The sequence below is a fragment of the Eschrichtius robustus genome, chromosome 10 (assembly GCF_028021215.1).
Source record: "Eschrichtius robustus isolate mEscRob2 chromosome 10, mEscRob2.pri, whole genome shotgun sequence".
Lineage (NCBI taxonomy): Eukaryota > Metazoa > Chordata > Mammalia > Artiodactyla > Eschrichtiidae > Eschrichtius > Eschrichtius robustus.
The window spans coordinates 18,145,664-18,162,800 of record NC_090833.1 but is presented as its reverse complement, the minus strand read 5'-3'; the positions used below and the strand labels follow the sequence as shown (position 1 = coordinate 18,162,800).

Here is a 17,137-nt window from a genome sequence, read left to right as displayed (position 1 = left end):
ACCTCAGTAAAATTTAAAAACACAAAAAAGACAAATAAAATTATTGGATAATTAAATGTGCGTGTGTTATCAAAAACAAGGAAGACTGGTAGACAGGTACTCAAGGGGATCCATTTTGTCTGTCCCCAGCCTTGCACCTGTATAGTTAATAGTCTTCTTTGTGTTTTCCAGGGATCTAAGTCTTGGCAGTGTGTACCAGTACTGGGTCATCACTATTTCGGGAAACGAAGAGAGTGAGCTATCACCTGCTGCCACATACATCCATGGAAGTGGGTACTGCGGTGATGGCATCGTCCAGAAGTAAGTAGGCCTAACTAAAGAGAGGGGTGGGAGCGACGTTAAGTAGGCCAAGAGATGGTCAGGGTGCCAAATAGAAGAGCTTATGGGGTACTCTTCAGGGTTGAGCTGTGAGTTACGAGGGATCCTCAGCAGTCTGCCAGTTTGTCTGCAAGCAGTTCGGTGGCCTCAGAGAAAAAGCAATGATTCTTTCTTGAACGAACACGTTCCTCAAGCATGTAATACAATGTAAGATTTCCATAGAGCTACCATTATGCACTTACTACCAGTATGCTCTTGTTCCTAATTGTTTTATGTGTACTACAAGGATTCTATTAGTTTTTTCCACCCCAGGCCACATTCACTTAATGGGACACAGTGCACCTAGGTTAAAACACTTTTACATTCTTTGCTGGTTACCATTTACATTTCTTAAAACTGCATGTTTATTTATTATTTCTGTTGTATCGTGTTATATCAACAATTTACAAACTGGGTCAGAGCCTTATAAAAACAGCAAAATATTTCAACTCTCTATAATGTTGAAACCATAATAGTAAACAGTACTCCAGAGTGAATATTGAATGTGATTATAAGTTCAGGGAGGCAAGTGTAAAGATTCCACACGAGCAGCCAAAAAAGGAAAAGTGTGATTAGAAGATGTAAAGCTGTGTGTCTGAAAAATGGATTTTATTGGATCATCAGTCCATCCATCCCCTGTCCACAGGGCAAGATGTTATGCAACTGAGAAATAGTTGCAAGAAGCCATCAAGACTTTTGCATTGTTGGAAAAAAAAAAAAAAAGTAAATCTTTGAGTATTTTTTCCTCCAGAATAAGCACAAAAGTATTTTCGGTCACTGAATTGAATGGTTTTCTCCCTAGAGATGACAAAGAGACCAAGAATCATGCACAATTAACTTCCTTATTGCTAAAATTGTGTTCTTTATTGTGAATATAGTTACGAGTCACACTATGGCTAAGGGACTTTTAAAACTATTGGCAGGTTTAATGATAAACGTTACGTATGGAGATGACACAACAAGCTGTTGGCAAAGTTCCTTCATTAAATGGCACTGTTGGGCGTCACATGATATCTGTGCAACATGGAATTGCAGTGACTATTTCTGCAGGGGGAGGGGCACTCTAAAGAGAATTTGTTTCACAGTTGGATGAAACCACTGATGTACAGAACATGAATCGCCTCATAGGTATAGTTCGTATATGAAAGAGAAGGGCTCGATGACTGTTTCTTTCGGTTTATCATTGACACTAGTGCTTGAGGTCAAGAGCAACTTAATTTGGTACTGATGATTTTGTGGTGTGTAATATACACTGGAAACCTGCTATGGAATGAAAGGACCAGATAGGAACACAGCAAGGATGACACGGTGCTGCAAGGAAAGAGTTTGTACAAGAATACCCATCTGCACAGACATCTGTTATTGGCCAGCAGTTTGCTTTCTGATCATGACTCAGCCTTGAAGGGAAAAGTAGATGTCCAGAATATGATCAGATGTGGGCCAGTGAGTTACAACTGCCCAACTTACTGTGCAAAAAGATAACAGTATGTGTAAGATTCTGCACCCCCATACACACTGAAGTATGCCAGCTGTTACAAGAAGGGTACTAAGTCAAGTTTCTGAAATAACGAGTGACTTTTTTTTAATGTTGACATTGATAAAGGCCAGTAATGATTATTTGCACAATTTCAAGTGGCTTGCCGAAGGGATGTATCTCAGGGATATATATTCATGCCTTAAATGTCCTGCATCTATAATTTCACAGCTGAATTATCTAGATTTCCATACGGAGGAGATAATATAAGGATTTTTAAGGGTTGAATTATGATACAAACCACCTGATTGCCAAGAATTTGACTCCTCAAGCATAGCAGATAAAACTCCTCACTTGTCAGAGAATGAAATTGATGGCGTGCTGTCATGTGTACTTAAGATCCTCCTCCAAATGCAACAACCAAACATGAAGATATGGTTTCTGGTGCTTAATGTAACAAAAGTGGGCAAAGGGAAGATAGTCACTGTTTTCTCCCACATTAAGACATCGACTTCTAGCTTTTGATGCCGCTGTTGTCTGATGGAACCCCGAGCAACTGAGCAAGACAATCTCCAGGGAAAGTGCCCTGTCATTTGTGGGTACAAGATGGAGCTACATATCCAGAATATCCAGGAAACAGTCACGGTCATTGCTGACAACCCGTAATTGTGATTTGGGATTTTCTAATTTAGCACGAGGAATAAAAAAAGAAACTCACTAGATGTAGGAACTGATCCATGGTTCAGTCTATCCATTTTGGAATCAGATATAGGTACACTGGTAAAACACTGCAAACAATATTATTCTTCTCACTGATCTAAAACTACTACTACTACTACTACTACTACTACTACTAGTAGTAGTAGTAGTAGTAGTAGTAGTAGTAGTAGTAGTAGTAGTAATTTAAATAGTATCCTTAACAAAGATTTTTAGTATTTTTTTTACCTAGAATTAATATCCTGCATAGACATCAAATACGTGTTGAGTTACCTGCAGGTACCAAATAGTTGTTGGCATACTTTATAGAAAACTGAATGCAGCTTATGGATGATTCCCTAAGCAAAACAAACCAAAACAAAATAAACTTTGAAGGAAAGAAGGGATGCCATCTTCGCTAATTGGATTTTTCATGGGCTGATCCGTGCTAATTTACTGTACACATGCAAAGGAATTTACGAATAAATACAGATAGACTCAACACTCAGTGAGGGCCCTGATGAATGAAAGCACTGGATGAATCTTATAATGATAATTATAAATATTTATTGAGACTCTACTAGGCAGGAGGCACTGTGCTACATTATGATCTCCTTGGGTCCTTCCAACAACCTTGTGAGATAGGCCTTATTACAATACTTTACGAAAGAGACCACTCGCACACGAAGACTAAAATGGTTTTCTGAAGCTTACACACCCAGTAAGGAGCAAAAGCAGGATGTGAGCCCAGGGCCCAGGTTCTCATCTGGATTTACCATTGCCTTGCTGTGACCGACAGCCCTGCAAAACTAACAAGTGAAGGAGTAACCGTGTGCTATCGGCTCTGTCCCAGACACTGTGCCAGGCGTCAGGGTGCTAGGATGACAAAGACTCTGTCACACCCTTTGGCATCTTAAAGCCTAGGATAAGGTGCTCTCAAGTAACAGGCAAAGGCAGTCAGTTTGACAAGTGCTCTGATAGATGGAGCCCCTTGTCTTTGGACTCAGAGAAGATGGCCACCCACTCCAGCCTGGGAGGTCAAAGAAGGTTTCTCAGAACCTGTCTATCTAATGATAGATCTGTCATGCCTAGAAGATATTTGTGGTGACCCTAATGTTTTGCTTAAACCAATAGAACATATTGTTTGGGTGGTGAGGGAACGGGTTAGAAGTGTTCTTTGTGGCTTAGGGAAACCAGCCCAGGTTAAAAAAAAAAAAAAAAAAAAAAATCTCTCCCCAGATAACCCATGAAATAGCTAAGAAGCACAAGGCCACCACCAATTTCCAGTGTGCAAGATTTGCTCCAGAGACTGTAATATGGGCCCAGCTTGGAATATATCAACAGAATTCTTTTCTCATGGGTTTGCAGACAGGAGAGAAATTGGGTGGCTCTTCAGAGATCAATGCAATGTCCTAGTCATTGTAAGGATTGATTACAAGGCACCATCCTGCTACTCTGACACCTCCTAAAAGCAACAAACATTTCCCAGTGTAATTGCCCGGGTGAAAGGCAAAGTCTGAGGCTTCTTCCATGCTGGGACAGGTCCCAGCTGGTCTCTGGGGATGAAGGGGCAACTGCCACACACTCTGCGGAGACCTCCCAGGACAGGTGGGTGGGCATGGGAACTGTGGCTCTCTGAGCATCTACTGTATGTCGCACGCCAGGCCAGCCACCTTAAGTTACATTCCATTTTTGCACCAACACTAAGGAGTAGGTGTAATTACCTCCATTTTAGCCCATGAGAAGACTGAGATTCAATGTCCCGAACAGCACTGTCCAATGGATTTTCCTACAATACTGGAGATAGATTCTGTGCTGTCCAATATATTTGCCACTCACTACATCCAGCTATGGAGGACTTGAAATGTGGTTACTGTGACTAAGGAATGGAAAGTTTAATTATTTTTAATTTTAATTGATGTAAATTGTCAAAGATAGAAATATCAGAGAGAGAGAGAGAGATTAAGGGACTTGTCCGAGATCACACAGTTTGGAACATGGGGCTCTAAACCCAAGTCTCTGTTACTGAAAGGATGGGAGGGACTTCCCTGGTGGCTCAGGGGTTAAGAGTCCGCCTGCCAATGCAGGGAACACGGGTTCGAGCCCTGGTCCGGGAAGATCCCACATGTCGCAGAGCAACTAAGCCCGTGCACCACAACTACTGAGCCTGCGCCCTAGAGCCCGCAAGCCACAACTACTGAGCCCACGAGCCACAACTACTGAAGCCCGCGCTCCTAGAGCCTGTGCTCCGCAACAAGAGAAGCCACCGCAATGAGAAGCCCATGCACTGCAACGAAGAGTAGCCCCCGCTCACCGCAACTAGAGAAAGCCCGCGTGCAGCAACGAAGACCCAACGCAGACAAAATGCAGATAAATAAATAAATAAATGGATGGGAGTTTTCCAGAAAGTGGTAACCCATCCAAACTTTCAGTTGTTACTCCTCCTTCTCTTTCCCTAGGTCCAATTCAGAGAGCATTGCTCATTTTCTGCCCATCCTAACCACTGCAGAATCATCCTTAGGTGATGGAAATAATTCCTAAAAAAAAAAAATGAGAGGAGGCGTTTTTATTTCTTAACAGCATAGGACACAGGCCTTAGAGTTCTTGACACTGTGAAATGACACAGCCAGTGGAGAAGGCAATGTTTTCTGATCTAAGGAAGATCAAACCTGAACATGTGGATGGAAAAAATCTTTACCTTTAAGTGCACTGGGGGTATGGGGATAGGGCTAAGGCAGGGCATAGTGAAGAACAGCATTTATACTTTAGAGACTCCAAAATTTCCTTCAAGTCCTCAATTTTAAAGTGGAAGTGATGGGAATTCCCTGGTGACGCAGTGGTTAAGAATCCACCTGCCAACACAGGGGACTCGGGTTTGAACCCTGGTCCAGGAAGATCCCACATGCCGGGGAGCAGCTAAACCCATGCGCCACAACTACCGAGCCCGTGTGCCACAACTACTGAAGCCCGCGTGCCTAGAGCCCATGCTCCGCAACAAGAGAAGCCACCACAGTGAGAAGCCTGTGTACCGCAACAAAGAGTAGCCCCTGCTCAATGCAACTAGAGGAAGCCCACGCGCAGCAACAAAGACCCAACACAGCCAAAAATAAATAAATAAAATTTTTTTAAATGAATAAATTAAAAAAATAAAATGGAAGTGAGATTTCCCAGACACACTGGAGCAAAGTCTGTGCATCCGTTTGTTCATTCATTCATCCTCTTACTCCCTTCTGACTTGCTAACTTAGCTAAAGAGATCTCAGCAAATGGGTTTGAAGCAGGAATTCTACTTTGTCATCAGAAACACAGTAAGGCAAACATAATAGAATCTCACAAATTCACCTTGTACGCATCTCATTTGGAAGAAACGGAAACTCAGACAGGGAAAGGGACTTGCCCGAGGCCTCACCGGAAAGTTCATGGCCCCGGAGAGGGACTTTTCCATGTCCAGCTGTGGGTCTGAAGCTGATCTGACAAATTTCCCCTCTATATCCATTCTGCAGAAGCCAAGGTGAAGAATGTGATGACATGAATAAGATCAATGGGGATGGCTGCTCCCTTTTCTGCCAACAGGAAGTTTCCTTCAATTGCATCGGTAAGTCTTTGTCCTTTCTCTGGGCCTGGCTGGAGAAGTGCAGAATGGCTAGTCAGTTACAGTAACAGCAATAGTTATAACTAAATGATAATTCACTCCTTTATATTACACATATTTATTGAGTACCTCCTAGGGGGCCAGGCACTGTTTTAGGTACTAGTGAATACAGCAATGGAAACAAACAAAATGGCAGGTATCCCTGCCCTCATGGAGCTTATGATCTCATAGATGATGGTGATGATGGGTAACCCTTTTGATCAAGCTTTACCTTACATACGTTATTGCTCTTCTTCATGCCAACTTCCAGGATAATTATTAACATAGATTTTTAAGGCTTTTATTCTTACTTTAGAGATGAGAAAAATCAAAAGCCAGAGAGATTATAAAACATGTCCAGAGTCACACAGGTTAGGATTGAAGACAGAACCAGGACTCGAACCTGATTTTGTCCGATTCTCACACACAAGCTCAGTTCATTTTGCTCTACAACCTCTAGCCAGGATCCAGTCTCTCTGACTTGAGAAAAGAGAAATAACAGACCAGCCTGTGTTTAGAAAGCAAATGTCCTTTTCCCACCTTTATGGAGTCAGATGGGAAATTTGTTTTCCTCTGCCTTCCCCAGGAGTCTGGCTGATCTTGTTGTTTTAGCCCCACTTGGGAGGCCCTGGTCAGCCCGGGGCTGGTAAACAGACGGGGGCTGGGGGGCAGGGATGGAATTCTGAGCTGGCCCAGATGAGATCATGCTTCCTTTAAGATGCAAATCGATACCTGAAGATCAAAGGTCCCCTGGCTAATCCCTTGGGCTGGAGGTGAAAACTAATCACAATTCATTTGCAAGTACAAAAGAGAGAGGTGTTCCATCTAAGGAAGGGATGAAAACGTTGGTGGGAAGATTTCTCACTGAAAGGCAATTTTCTAGGAGAACTAAAGGGGAGGAAATGTCATCAGTTCCTCGCGATTGCCGCACGTTGCAGGCGAGCTTTTAGACCTTTCTTCCCCTGGTATATTGTGAGCTCTGTGAGGTTTTTACCATGTATCATTTACCTTGTATTCCATTCTCAGACACATTTATTGAGCACCTACTATCTCCTTGGCACCAAGTGTGGGCTGAGCAACACAATAGAGGTGTCCTGAAACTGTTTGTGGATGGAAAGGAAGGAAGATATGGAGGGAGGAAGGACAGGAGAGTTTCCTGTCAGGGCCTTGGGTTTTTAAAGGGCAGAAGATTTTTTTTTTCCTCTTCTCTGTTGATTTGAGTATGATTCATAATAAAACCTTGATATGAGCCTAGTGGTAGGGTGGAAAGAGCCTTGGACTAAATTTAAGAAAAACAGGATCTCTGGTCCCAGCTGTGCTGAGAACTTGCTGCTTGAAGCTGGCCAAGTCACTTCCCTAGACTGGACCTCAGTTTACCTCCCATAAATTGAAAGGATTGGGTTAGGTGGTCTCTAAGAGCCTTATCTGCACTTCTGTTGTATGGTTTCCAAAGTGTGTGACTATTTCTCATAATCGTGAGTTCTGCTTGAACCAACTCTTGCCTTTGCCATCATCCTCATGACGCCCAACATTACTGTCAGATCCTGCTGGAAGATTTCCACCTATTTTACTGGCACTAAGATGGCATGTGATTTAAGCGCTTATGGGAAGAAGGTACGATGTGGTTAAGTTAGGATATGGTACTGTCCATGGAACAGATCTGCAAATTACAATCCTTGGGCCAGAACTGGCCTACTGCCTATGTTTGTAAATAAAGTTTTCTAGAACACAGCACACCCATCTCTTATTATCTATGGCTGCTTTTTTGCTACGACCGTAGAATTGAGTGGTTGCAACAGAGACCCTATGGGCCAAAGAGCCTAAAATATTTACTCTCTGGCCCTTTACAGACAACATTTGCTGGTCCACGGATTTGGGGGTCATTGATACTATTGGTTGCTGGAGCCTAGTGCAAAGAGGAGGTGAAGGTTATGACGTGGTTCACCATTTCTTAGAAAAATAACTGAATTTTATATATACAGTGGTAGGGCTTAAGAGACTGTGAGTCCGGTCCTATCTTGCTTTAGCTCTTTGGGTATTCCTTCCCCACCTACACTTTGGCCAAAATGACTGGAATAGATCATGATTTTCAAGCTGTGTTAACTGAAAGGCTTAAGAGGAGAGGAGTGAAGATGAGGGAGTCACCAAGAGGATGAGACTCGGAGCCTCATAGATCCACTTTATATACTGTTATTCTCTAGTAGATCCTAAGAGTTCTGCTGCTGATGATGATATGTACTGAACACCTATTGTATACCGAGCATGTTTATAACTCTCATCCTCCTAACAACTCTTTTCACGCCCTGCTTTTCAAAAGAGGAGGCTGAGGCATGGGGAAGTGAACTGAGGATATGCAGTGAAGTGGTAGAGCTGGGACTTTCACCCAGAGAGCCTGACTCCAGAGCTTACTGTGGTGAGCTTCCTGCAAGGTATTTTTTACAGGACAGCTCTTGGTCTTGTAGGGCTTTGGCGGTGAGCGAGGAACATACTACTGTGGAACAGTTCGTGTAATGAATTAATGGAATGGAATACAGAACTGTCGGTGGTGTGGATGGTGTCCAGGGAAGGCTGTCTGTTCCCCCTGCATATTGAGTTTGGTTGTGTTAGAGGAAGGGCCTCAGCTATGCAGCCCCCAGCTCACCATTTAGAATTCCATTATAGAGACACAGAGATTCAGGACATGCCAGGAAGAAAGGAGTCTGTCCAGAGATCCCAGTGCCTAGTAACTATATTCCAAGGACACACTCCATGGCTTTGAGTCTAGAAAGGCATCTTCCTCAAAGAAGAATAGTTGGAAAATAGACAGTGAATCCGTGGCTCCCAGAAGATCCAGGTTTAATGAGTCAGAGAAATGAGACTGGAGTGTGGGAGGCTTTGCTGGGGTGGATGTTGTTCTTATCACTGCATGTGTCAAGATGGTGATCAAGATGGTAGCCAAGAGAACAAGCTTGAACGAGACTGACTTGTGTTGATACCCTGGCTTAGACATGTGACCTTGGCTAAGCTTCAGTGTTCTCATCCAGAAAATGGTAACAATCCTGGGACTTAATTGTGGAAGATATTTACCAACATTTGTGGGCACTTATTATCTGAATCCCTTTCCTAGGTTTAGGAAAGAACTCTCCTTGTTGTAATAATAGTGAGGCAGAGCCCCACGGCAGAAGCTGGTAATGCAAGCATCTCCTCCTCCTAGTCTCCCTTGTAGCTGAATGTGGGCATGTGACCTACACTTTCCCCCTGACCCCCAATCATACACACCAACCCAAGACTGAATCATAAGACGTAGGGACCCTGCAGAAATCATTTTGATGAAGGTGGCAGGAGTGACCACAACCCATGTGTTTCCAAAGTACCAATGACAGCATCTAGTATTAGTGCGGAAATGACTTTGTGTGGCCACAGCTCTGAGATGTCTTCACAAGAGCAGTCCTGGGGGCTAATCCTGAGCTTGGAATCAGGCTTCAAAACACTCTCCAACCCTCCTAGGGAGTCTTCCCTAAGTATCCAATATGCTTTGAATAGATTTTGCTTGTTTGCTTGTTTTGCTTAAGTTAGCCAAAGTTGGTTTCTGTTGATTGTCACTTAGAATCCCTACCGAAGATTGTTGTCATAAGATGCTGTGAGGTTTAGCCCCATTCCTAGCAAGCTGGATGTGCTTACTGCGCACTAACCATTACTTCCCTCAGTGTGCGTTGGGGTGGAGGGTGAGTATCAGCCACAACCACCATGAATGGATACCCACCAGGTGGCATGCCTTATGTCACGCACCTTTGTTTAATGTGAGCCTGCGTGAGGTCTCTTATGTCCAGATGAGGGATCTGAGACCTACTAGGCTGCCTGAATTTGCCCAAGGTCACACAGTTCATAGAGCTATGGTCCCATCTCCAGACGGAGAGGCTCAGCATTTTCTACTCTGCAACTCTGCCTCCCCAGCTGAATGATTCCCTTCCATCCTTCCTTCCATGTTTTCTTCGTCCCTTCCTTTTCTTCTTTTTTATTTTTTTGTCACCGACCATTTAGTCGGGCTAATGTTTTCCCTGGCTTTGGTAACACCAGTGTGAAGGTGGGTGACAGATTTATGGTGGCATTCTCATTCACTTTGCAGGAGCCCACACATCCGGAAGTATTCCCAAGGTGCCAATGTGTTATTATGCAACACCCTGGGACTTCCCTTTCCCACTTTCCCACCCCCAGAGCCCTCATCCCCAACACATAATAAGTTGCTTGTTAAAAGGAACACCACCCACAAGGCCTCTTAGGCAATGAGGCTACATCCCCGGCAATGTGGAACTTATCTTGTCCTTTTCCCCCCTTTTTAAAATATAACATACACCAGGCCTGAGGTTTCAGTTAAAAAATGTGGTATCAGTGAAATGATAACTCCCCACACCCCATCCCAACAGGCTCTGGCTGGAGGCATTGTTCGCAGCGTTGGGAATTCTGTTTCTAAAGCACTGAGTCATAAACTACAGACAGGCTGCTGATAAAAGCTGAAGGAGGGAAGGTAATGGTCAAATTAGTCAGACAAAATGTGAAGCATCCCCAAAAGGGGTTATACTCAGTACTATATCTTGAGCGGGTGCTGGAAATATGCTACCTTCGGAGATGGCGTTTAATCCATTACAGGAGATGCGATTGTGGAGGACTTCTCACGCTGTGTTGATTTAGCACCCTGTGTCTTTCAGGAGAGCTGGGTCCAGGTCTTAGCTCAGACTTGAGAGCCTGGGTTGCAGCTTTGCATCTCCCCTCGGATCCTCAGTTTCTCCCTTTGTGAAATGAGAGTGATCGTGCTGAGGGCCCTAAGGCTTCTTTCCCTGTCTGCCAGGGAGGAATCCTCCATCTGTCAAACATCCATTTAAGGGCTTTGGGGTTTCAAATCCTGCTTGATGCTGATATATAGTTAAGAAAACAAAGCAAACGGACCCCCACGTTGTCTTTCCCAGACACACACACATAACTCCCTGCCTGTCTCTTTTTCCCGCTCCCTCCCCTCTCCCCTCCTCTCCCCCATTCCCTGCCATTAGCATTACTTTGTCTCTGGTCGGACACAGCATCTCCAGCCCTGTCCTAGAGCCAGGGCCAATAACTCAATTATCTGTGAGCAGATAAGGGGGAGGAGGAGGGATCAATCCACTTCCCCACCAGTCACTGGGAGGGGCGGGGGTCACCGAGTCTTGTGGCCCCTCTGTCAGGCTGCCCTGGCCTGCTCCGAGCCAAGGCGAGAAAGGAAAGCAAGAAGATGAATCGCCATGTCTTCTTGGTGGATGTTCTGATGAGACTTTAGAACAACAGTGACTGAAAAGGAAAACAGCATCTGGTAGGGGGAGGGGGAGTGGAAGCGGAGGAAGAATGGGCTCTGCTGGGAGTTGCGTTTATTATTATTTTTCTTTCTAACAACATGAAATCATAATAGATGATCCACCTCTCACCTTAAAAAAAAAAAAAATTGAAATTGAAAAAAAATAAATAAAACTTCTCCTGGCTGCACGTAGTCCTTCAGACCTCCCTCTGTGGAAAATACAGTGACTTCCACCAAAATACCTTCTTGAAATAAAGCTTCTTTTAACATGAAGACAGGCCGTTAAAAGAAGAAAAGAGAAATGTTAGTGGTAGTCATGGGAGTGGTGATGAAGGTGATGATGGTGATGATCTGTCAGCTAGCATGGGTGACATGCTTAGTACTGGCATAATGACACATGCCGTAATGATTAAGAACATGGATTTTGGGTGAGAAGCCAGGCCCAGACCCATTTTATCTGTGCCTCAGTTTCCTCATCTGTAAAATGGGTTCGTAATAGTTCCTGCTTCTCACAGTTGTTGTGAAGGTGAAATGAGGCTCTGTAGGTAAAGCATTTTAAAACAGTGGCACCTAGTAGGTGTTATGTATGTGTTTGCTAATGCTGCGATTATTATTGTTATTAATATCATTAATTTGAAAGCTATATCAATCTTCCCAGGAACCCTATGAGATAAATAATGTTATTATCCCAGGAGTGTAGAGGAACGAAAATGAGGTTCAGAGAGGATTAAATAATTTGCCCAAGGTCACACAGCTAGAAAAAGCAGAGATGGGATTCACAGTACCTAGCCAAAGTCTGCGCACTTAACCATGAAGTTATTTCACTTATCAGGCACCCAACTGTACCAACTTCTGTGCTTAGAACCCTTCTTTCAAATGATTCCATTTACCCTTCCAGCAACTCCATTTAGTCAGAATAAGAATGCCCATTTTGCTGATGAGGAAACAGGGACACTGAGGTGAATTGCCCTAAGTCATACAGGCAAGAGGCTCAGAGAAGGAGACCTTAAATCCCGTCTGCCTGCTTCTAAAGACCGTGTCCAGTATCCAGACGAACCCTCGCAAAAGCAGTAGATAGCCTCTCTTTTTCACTATTTCTGCTTTGTTGCCACTGACACAGCAGGAAACAAAAGTGAATGCATATATCCTTCCTGTGCCTTTTCAAGAGTCATGAAGACGACAATTTTCAGTTATTATCCCCCTGTGAACATTCCACTGCACAAAGCCCATGCCCTTGACATAGCACCATTCTGTGTTTTGGGCTGTATTTTCGATTTTAACAAATCTCCCTCCATTGAATATGGCCACACTGTGTTTTAGCCTAGGAGGAGTTTGACACTTTGTCGCGTTGTCATGGCAATGTGTTGGCGACAGAGGAGCCTGAGTTCAAAGGTCTATTGGTTGTAATTACTACCTGGGTCATCTTGGGCATCTCCCACCCACTCACTGAGTCTCAATCTTCTCTTCTGGGAAACGGACATAATCACAACACAGTTATGTTTAGAGGAAGACGGAAATAGCGCCTATAGAGTGCCTAGCACAGTGCCTGGCAGTTAGTAGACACTTCTGCTATCTTCGCCTTCCTTGCTTCCCATCTCAGTTGTGGGGGATGCAAAGGCCACCTGTCCATCTCCGGGAAGAACGGTCCTGAGCTACATCCTGCCATCATGAGAAGTGGCTGAGGCCCCTTGATCTCAGTCCCCCCAGCTGTAAAGTGATGGGGGTGAGCTAGATGAGCTCCCCCAGGCCCTTCCAGCCCCAACTTCCAGAATTTAAATCCCAGATCGTTATTGTTTTGAAACTGTGCATTTTAAAAGAAATGAGGGCTTGGGGAGGAGAAAGGAATTCCTTTACCCCGGAGGGTCAGAGGGGGTCACTGAGGGGACAAAGACTCAGGGAAGGGAGGTGATGGGGCGGACGGCTGCCATGCAGGGTGGGCCCAAAGATCTGAAGTCCTCAACCGGGAGGTCTGATGGACGCATTCAAACACCCTTGAGTCAGCACCAGTTAGGATCAAGCCTGCCATCCAACCTCAGACCACGGCTTACCACCTCCTTTAGAAGCCCGGGAGGCCTACCCCACAGAGAGGCCAGTCAGGAATGAAAAGAAACAGGATGGCCTCAGATGCCAGAAGGGAGGAATTCTCGCCCTCAGTCCAGGTTGGCCTCCTGACTCCCAGGGAGGGGTCAGGCTCAGGAGGACTCAGAGCTTTCCTGAATTCAAGGAATTAAGACCAAACTTTGATGTGCGCATTTGAAACGCAGCGTCCAAGGCAGGTGAATCTGGGTAGCCAAGAACCAGGGCTTCTTTGTGGCATTTAAAGTGACCAGAAATCTACCTGCCCATTCAGGTGCCTTGATGTGCATCTGCATCTGTGCAGTCATGACCGAGGTAGCCCAGGAGAGGGGAGAGGCCTGGGGGGCAGGGGCCTTTCCTAGCTCCGGACTCTCTGCGCTTTCTTGGGGACCATGGTGGGTTGGAAGAGACATTCAATATTCATGAGCTGTGATCTCCACTTGAAGGGAGTGCCCTGGGGGAAATTGAAATATTAAGCAAGTGAGGGATGTAGGCCTAATTGTATCCTCCTTTTCTTTTTTGGACAGAGAAGTAATGTGCTTAAAATAAAATGATGGATGGGCAGTCAGGACTCTGTGAAACCCCACTGCTGTGGTCTGCAGGATAAAGCGGCTGTGTGCTCTAACATATGCCATCAGACCCAGGCAGGGGATGGTGCAGATTGGCTGCTGGGTCACGTCATGCCATTTATTCACACGTTTATTGAAGGCTGCTGTGTGCCGAGCGCTGTGCTAGTTGCGAGGGAAGTGGCAGTGAACAAGGAAGGCCAGGGAGGCCAAGGAAATGACACTAATGACTATTTAAATGTAATTGTTGGAAATGCCACTGAGTGGAAGTACATGCGGGTTTGTAAGTGAAGGACCTCCTCACGTCGAAGGGCTAGGAGAGCCCTCCTTGGAGACAAGACATTCAAGCTGAGACTTGAAGGTTGAATAGGAAGTGGACAAATTAGGGTGATGGGGAGCAGGGTGATGGAGTGAGGGTTGCAAGAAGTTCAGACTGTTAAATCCTCGAGGCAGGAAAGAGCTTTTGAAGGGGTCAGAGAAAGTCATCATGGCTGGATGGTAGTGAGGGAGGGGAGAGAAGAGGCTGGACCCTGCAGCCTCTACTCCTCCAGTCCCTGAGGACCCCAGGGAGGCTGCTGCTTCCGGCATGAAAGGAGGAGAAGGCACGTCCTCTGTGTGCAGTCTATACTTGCAGCCACGCGCTGTACTGGGCACAGGAGGCAAATGCACGCTTGCCTAGATCAGGGGTCAGAAAACTACTGCCCGTGGCCAAACCCCAGGTGCTGCCTATTTGGGTAGATCGGGTTTGACTGAAACACAACTGTGCCCCTTGGTTTAGATATTTGCTACTACAGAGACAGAGTTGGGTAGTTCCTAGAGGCCCTGTATGGCCCACAAAGCCAAAATATTTACTATCTGGCCTCTTACGGGAAAAGTTGCTGACCAACTGCTGGCATAGATGGATGAGTCTGTAGGTGGGTGAAAGAATAGCCAATTAGGGAGGTCAAGGCAGATGAGAGACAGAGAGGTGAGACTGTCACCTCATCCATCTCGCCCCTCAGCCTGTAGCAGCATAGCCGTAATTATATTCACTCCCCACATTTTTTGTGTACACGTCAGTTTCCCTCACCCTTGAAAGAAGTCATCCTGCCCATCCCTGTGTTCCCAGCATCCAGCTAGAGCCAGGCATTGTCTGATGCACTGAATCAAATGATACTTCAAAGCAGAAAAGAGTGGCCAGAGGAGCCCAGGCAGCTTACTGCCTAAAGCTTCAGACAGCAGCCTGGATCCTCCCTGGGCTGTAGAAAGCGGCATGTTCATGTTTATTAAGAACCTACTACATGGTCTCATTTCAAACCCACAGCATCCCTGACAACCAGGCATTCTCATCACCGCTTTCCAGATGACACAGCAGAGTCCCCAGTGTTTAAGTGACTTTTGAGAAAGTGACCTCCATTCAGTAAATGTTTATTGAGCTGGAAAACCAACACAAGAGGACACAAACTTTCGCAAGTGTCACATCCCATGCCAGCAGTGTGCCACACACAGGGCTCTCCTCTCTCCTCTCTCAATCTTCTCGGGGCTGCTGGAAGGCAGGGATTATTACTCCCATTCTACGCAAAAAGAAAGTGAGGCTCAGGGAGATGAAATGACTTCCTTAAAGCAGGTGATTATTAAGTGGCAGAGCTGGGATTTGAACCAAGAACTGCCCAACTTCAAAACTAGAGGAGCCAGTGCCCTCCTTCAAAATACCAGACCTTCTGAACCAGTAGAAGAGATGACATATGGATATGTGTTTCCAGCCCTCTTCCATCTCTTCATCTCAAACAATAGTCATAACAGTAGAAATGGCTCGTTATGAATTGAATGCTTTTCCTCTGTTAACTCCTTTGACTAATTGTGTTGACCCGATAGATAAGGAAAAAGCAGAGATGTTAAGTAATTAACCAAGGCTCCCAGTAAGGGATTCCAGCCCTGGAAGTCTGGCTCTTAAACCCTCAGGTTGAACCACTAATTTATGCTACCTCTTCATCATTAAGATTATCTAATAAAAATGTGTACTCTCAAGAGCTGAAGAGCCTACCAGCAAACAGATAATGAGAAGGGGAAACAATGAAAGGTGCAAAAGGAATTTCACATGACAGAAGGATTCGAGGGTCTCTTTAAGAAACACTGTCTGAAGTGTTTGTTTACAGATCATTAACTCCTCAACAGAGGAAGAACTAAAAGCGATTTCTTTCTTGGCTGCTGCTGATTAAGTACCAAGGAGAAATTAAGATAAAGCAAATCTGAAATTATAATAATGTTTAAGGGACTGGATTTTCAATTTTAATTTGCCAGGACGAAAGATAAAATATTCCACACCCGGTGTCTGCAGCTCCCCTTAAAAACTCTAGGGTTGCCTTCTCTGGCCTCAAGGCAACAGCCTCAGGGGTCCTGCAAAGACAGCTGGAAGCAAATGTGATCCACATCACACTAGTGTTTGTCTCTATTAAGCTCCTGCTGCATACAAAGCTGTGTACTAGGCAGGATGCAGATGGGAGTGACAATTGGCCTAAGAAGAAGTCCTTCATTGGAGGACTCCAGAGGGCAGTGGTCCTTAAAGATGTATAGGGATCAGTGTGAGGGGGCCCCAGAAGGAGTGGGAAAACCCCTGGTTGGGGGTGGTGAGTCTGTGAAAGCTTCCTGGACAGCTGGCCTCAGTAAGATAGGGTGCAGGGGCTCTGCTGATATAAAGGTCCAGAATGAGGGTTCTCCTGCAGTACTATGAGTAGACCAGTTGACCTGACACAGCAGCACAGGGGACTGCTTCTAGCTCCAGGCTTGGTCCCCAAGCATCTTTTGCCGGCTGTGGAGTGGGAGCTATGTTCCTTACTTTATAGGGCAGCTGTGATATAGTCTTTCATACATTTCTGAATTGATTCATGACATATTTGTTGAGCACCTCTTACGTGTCAGGTTCACGCTAAGGCACTGAGGTTGCCAGATCTGCTGGGCTTGGGACAGATCCTGTTCTTCAGAAAGTGATCAATATATATCGATTCTTAGGGTTATTAAAAATAATAATCTAGTGCTTACTCACAAGTAGAGAACACCCCG

General features: G+C 45.0%; 1 protein-coding gene across 1 annotated transcript in view; it reads left to right on the top strand.

Moving 5' to 3' along the window:
* The window catches only part of PAPPA (pappalysin 1), a 254,556-nt gene that overhangs the window by 111,776 nt on the left and 125,643 nt on the right, over positions 1-17,137 (top strand). Inside the window, exons 8-9 of the mRNA XM_068552436.1 lie at positions 172-300; positions 6,030-6,121. Of these exons, the coding sequence (XP_068408537.1) occupies positions 172-300; positions 6,030-6,121 (221 nt within the window). The remainder of the gene's footprint in view (positions 1-171; positions 301-6,029; positions 6,122-17,137) is intronic.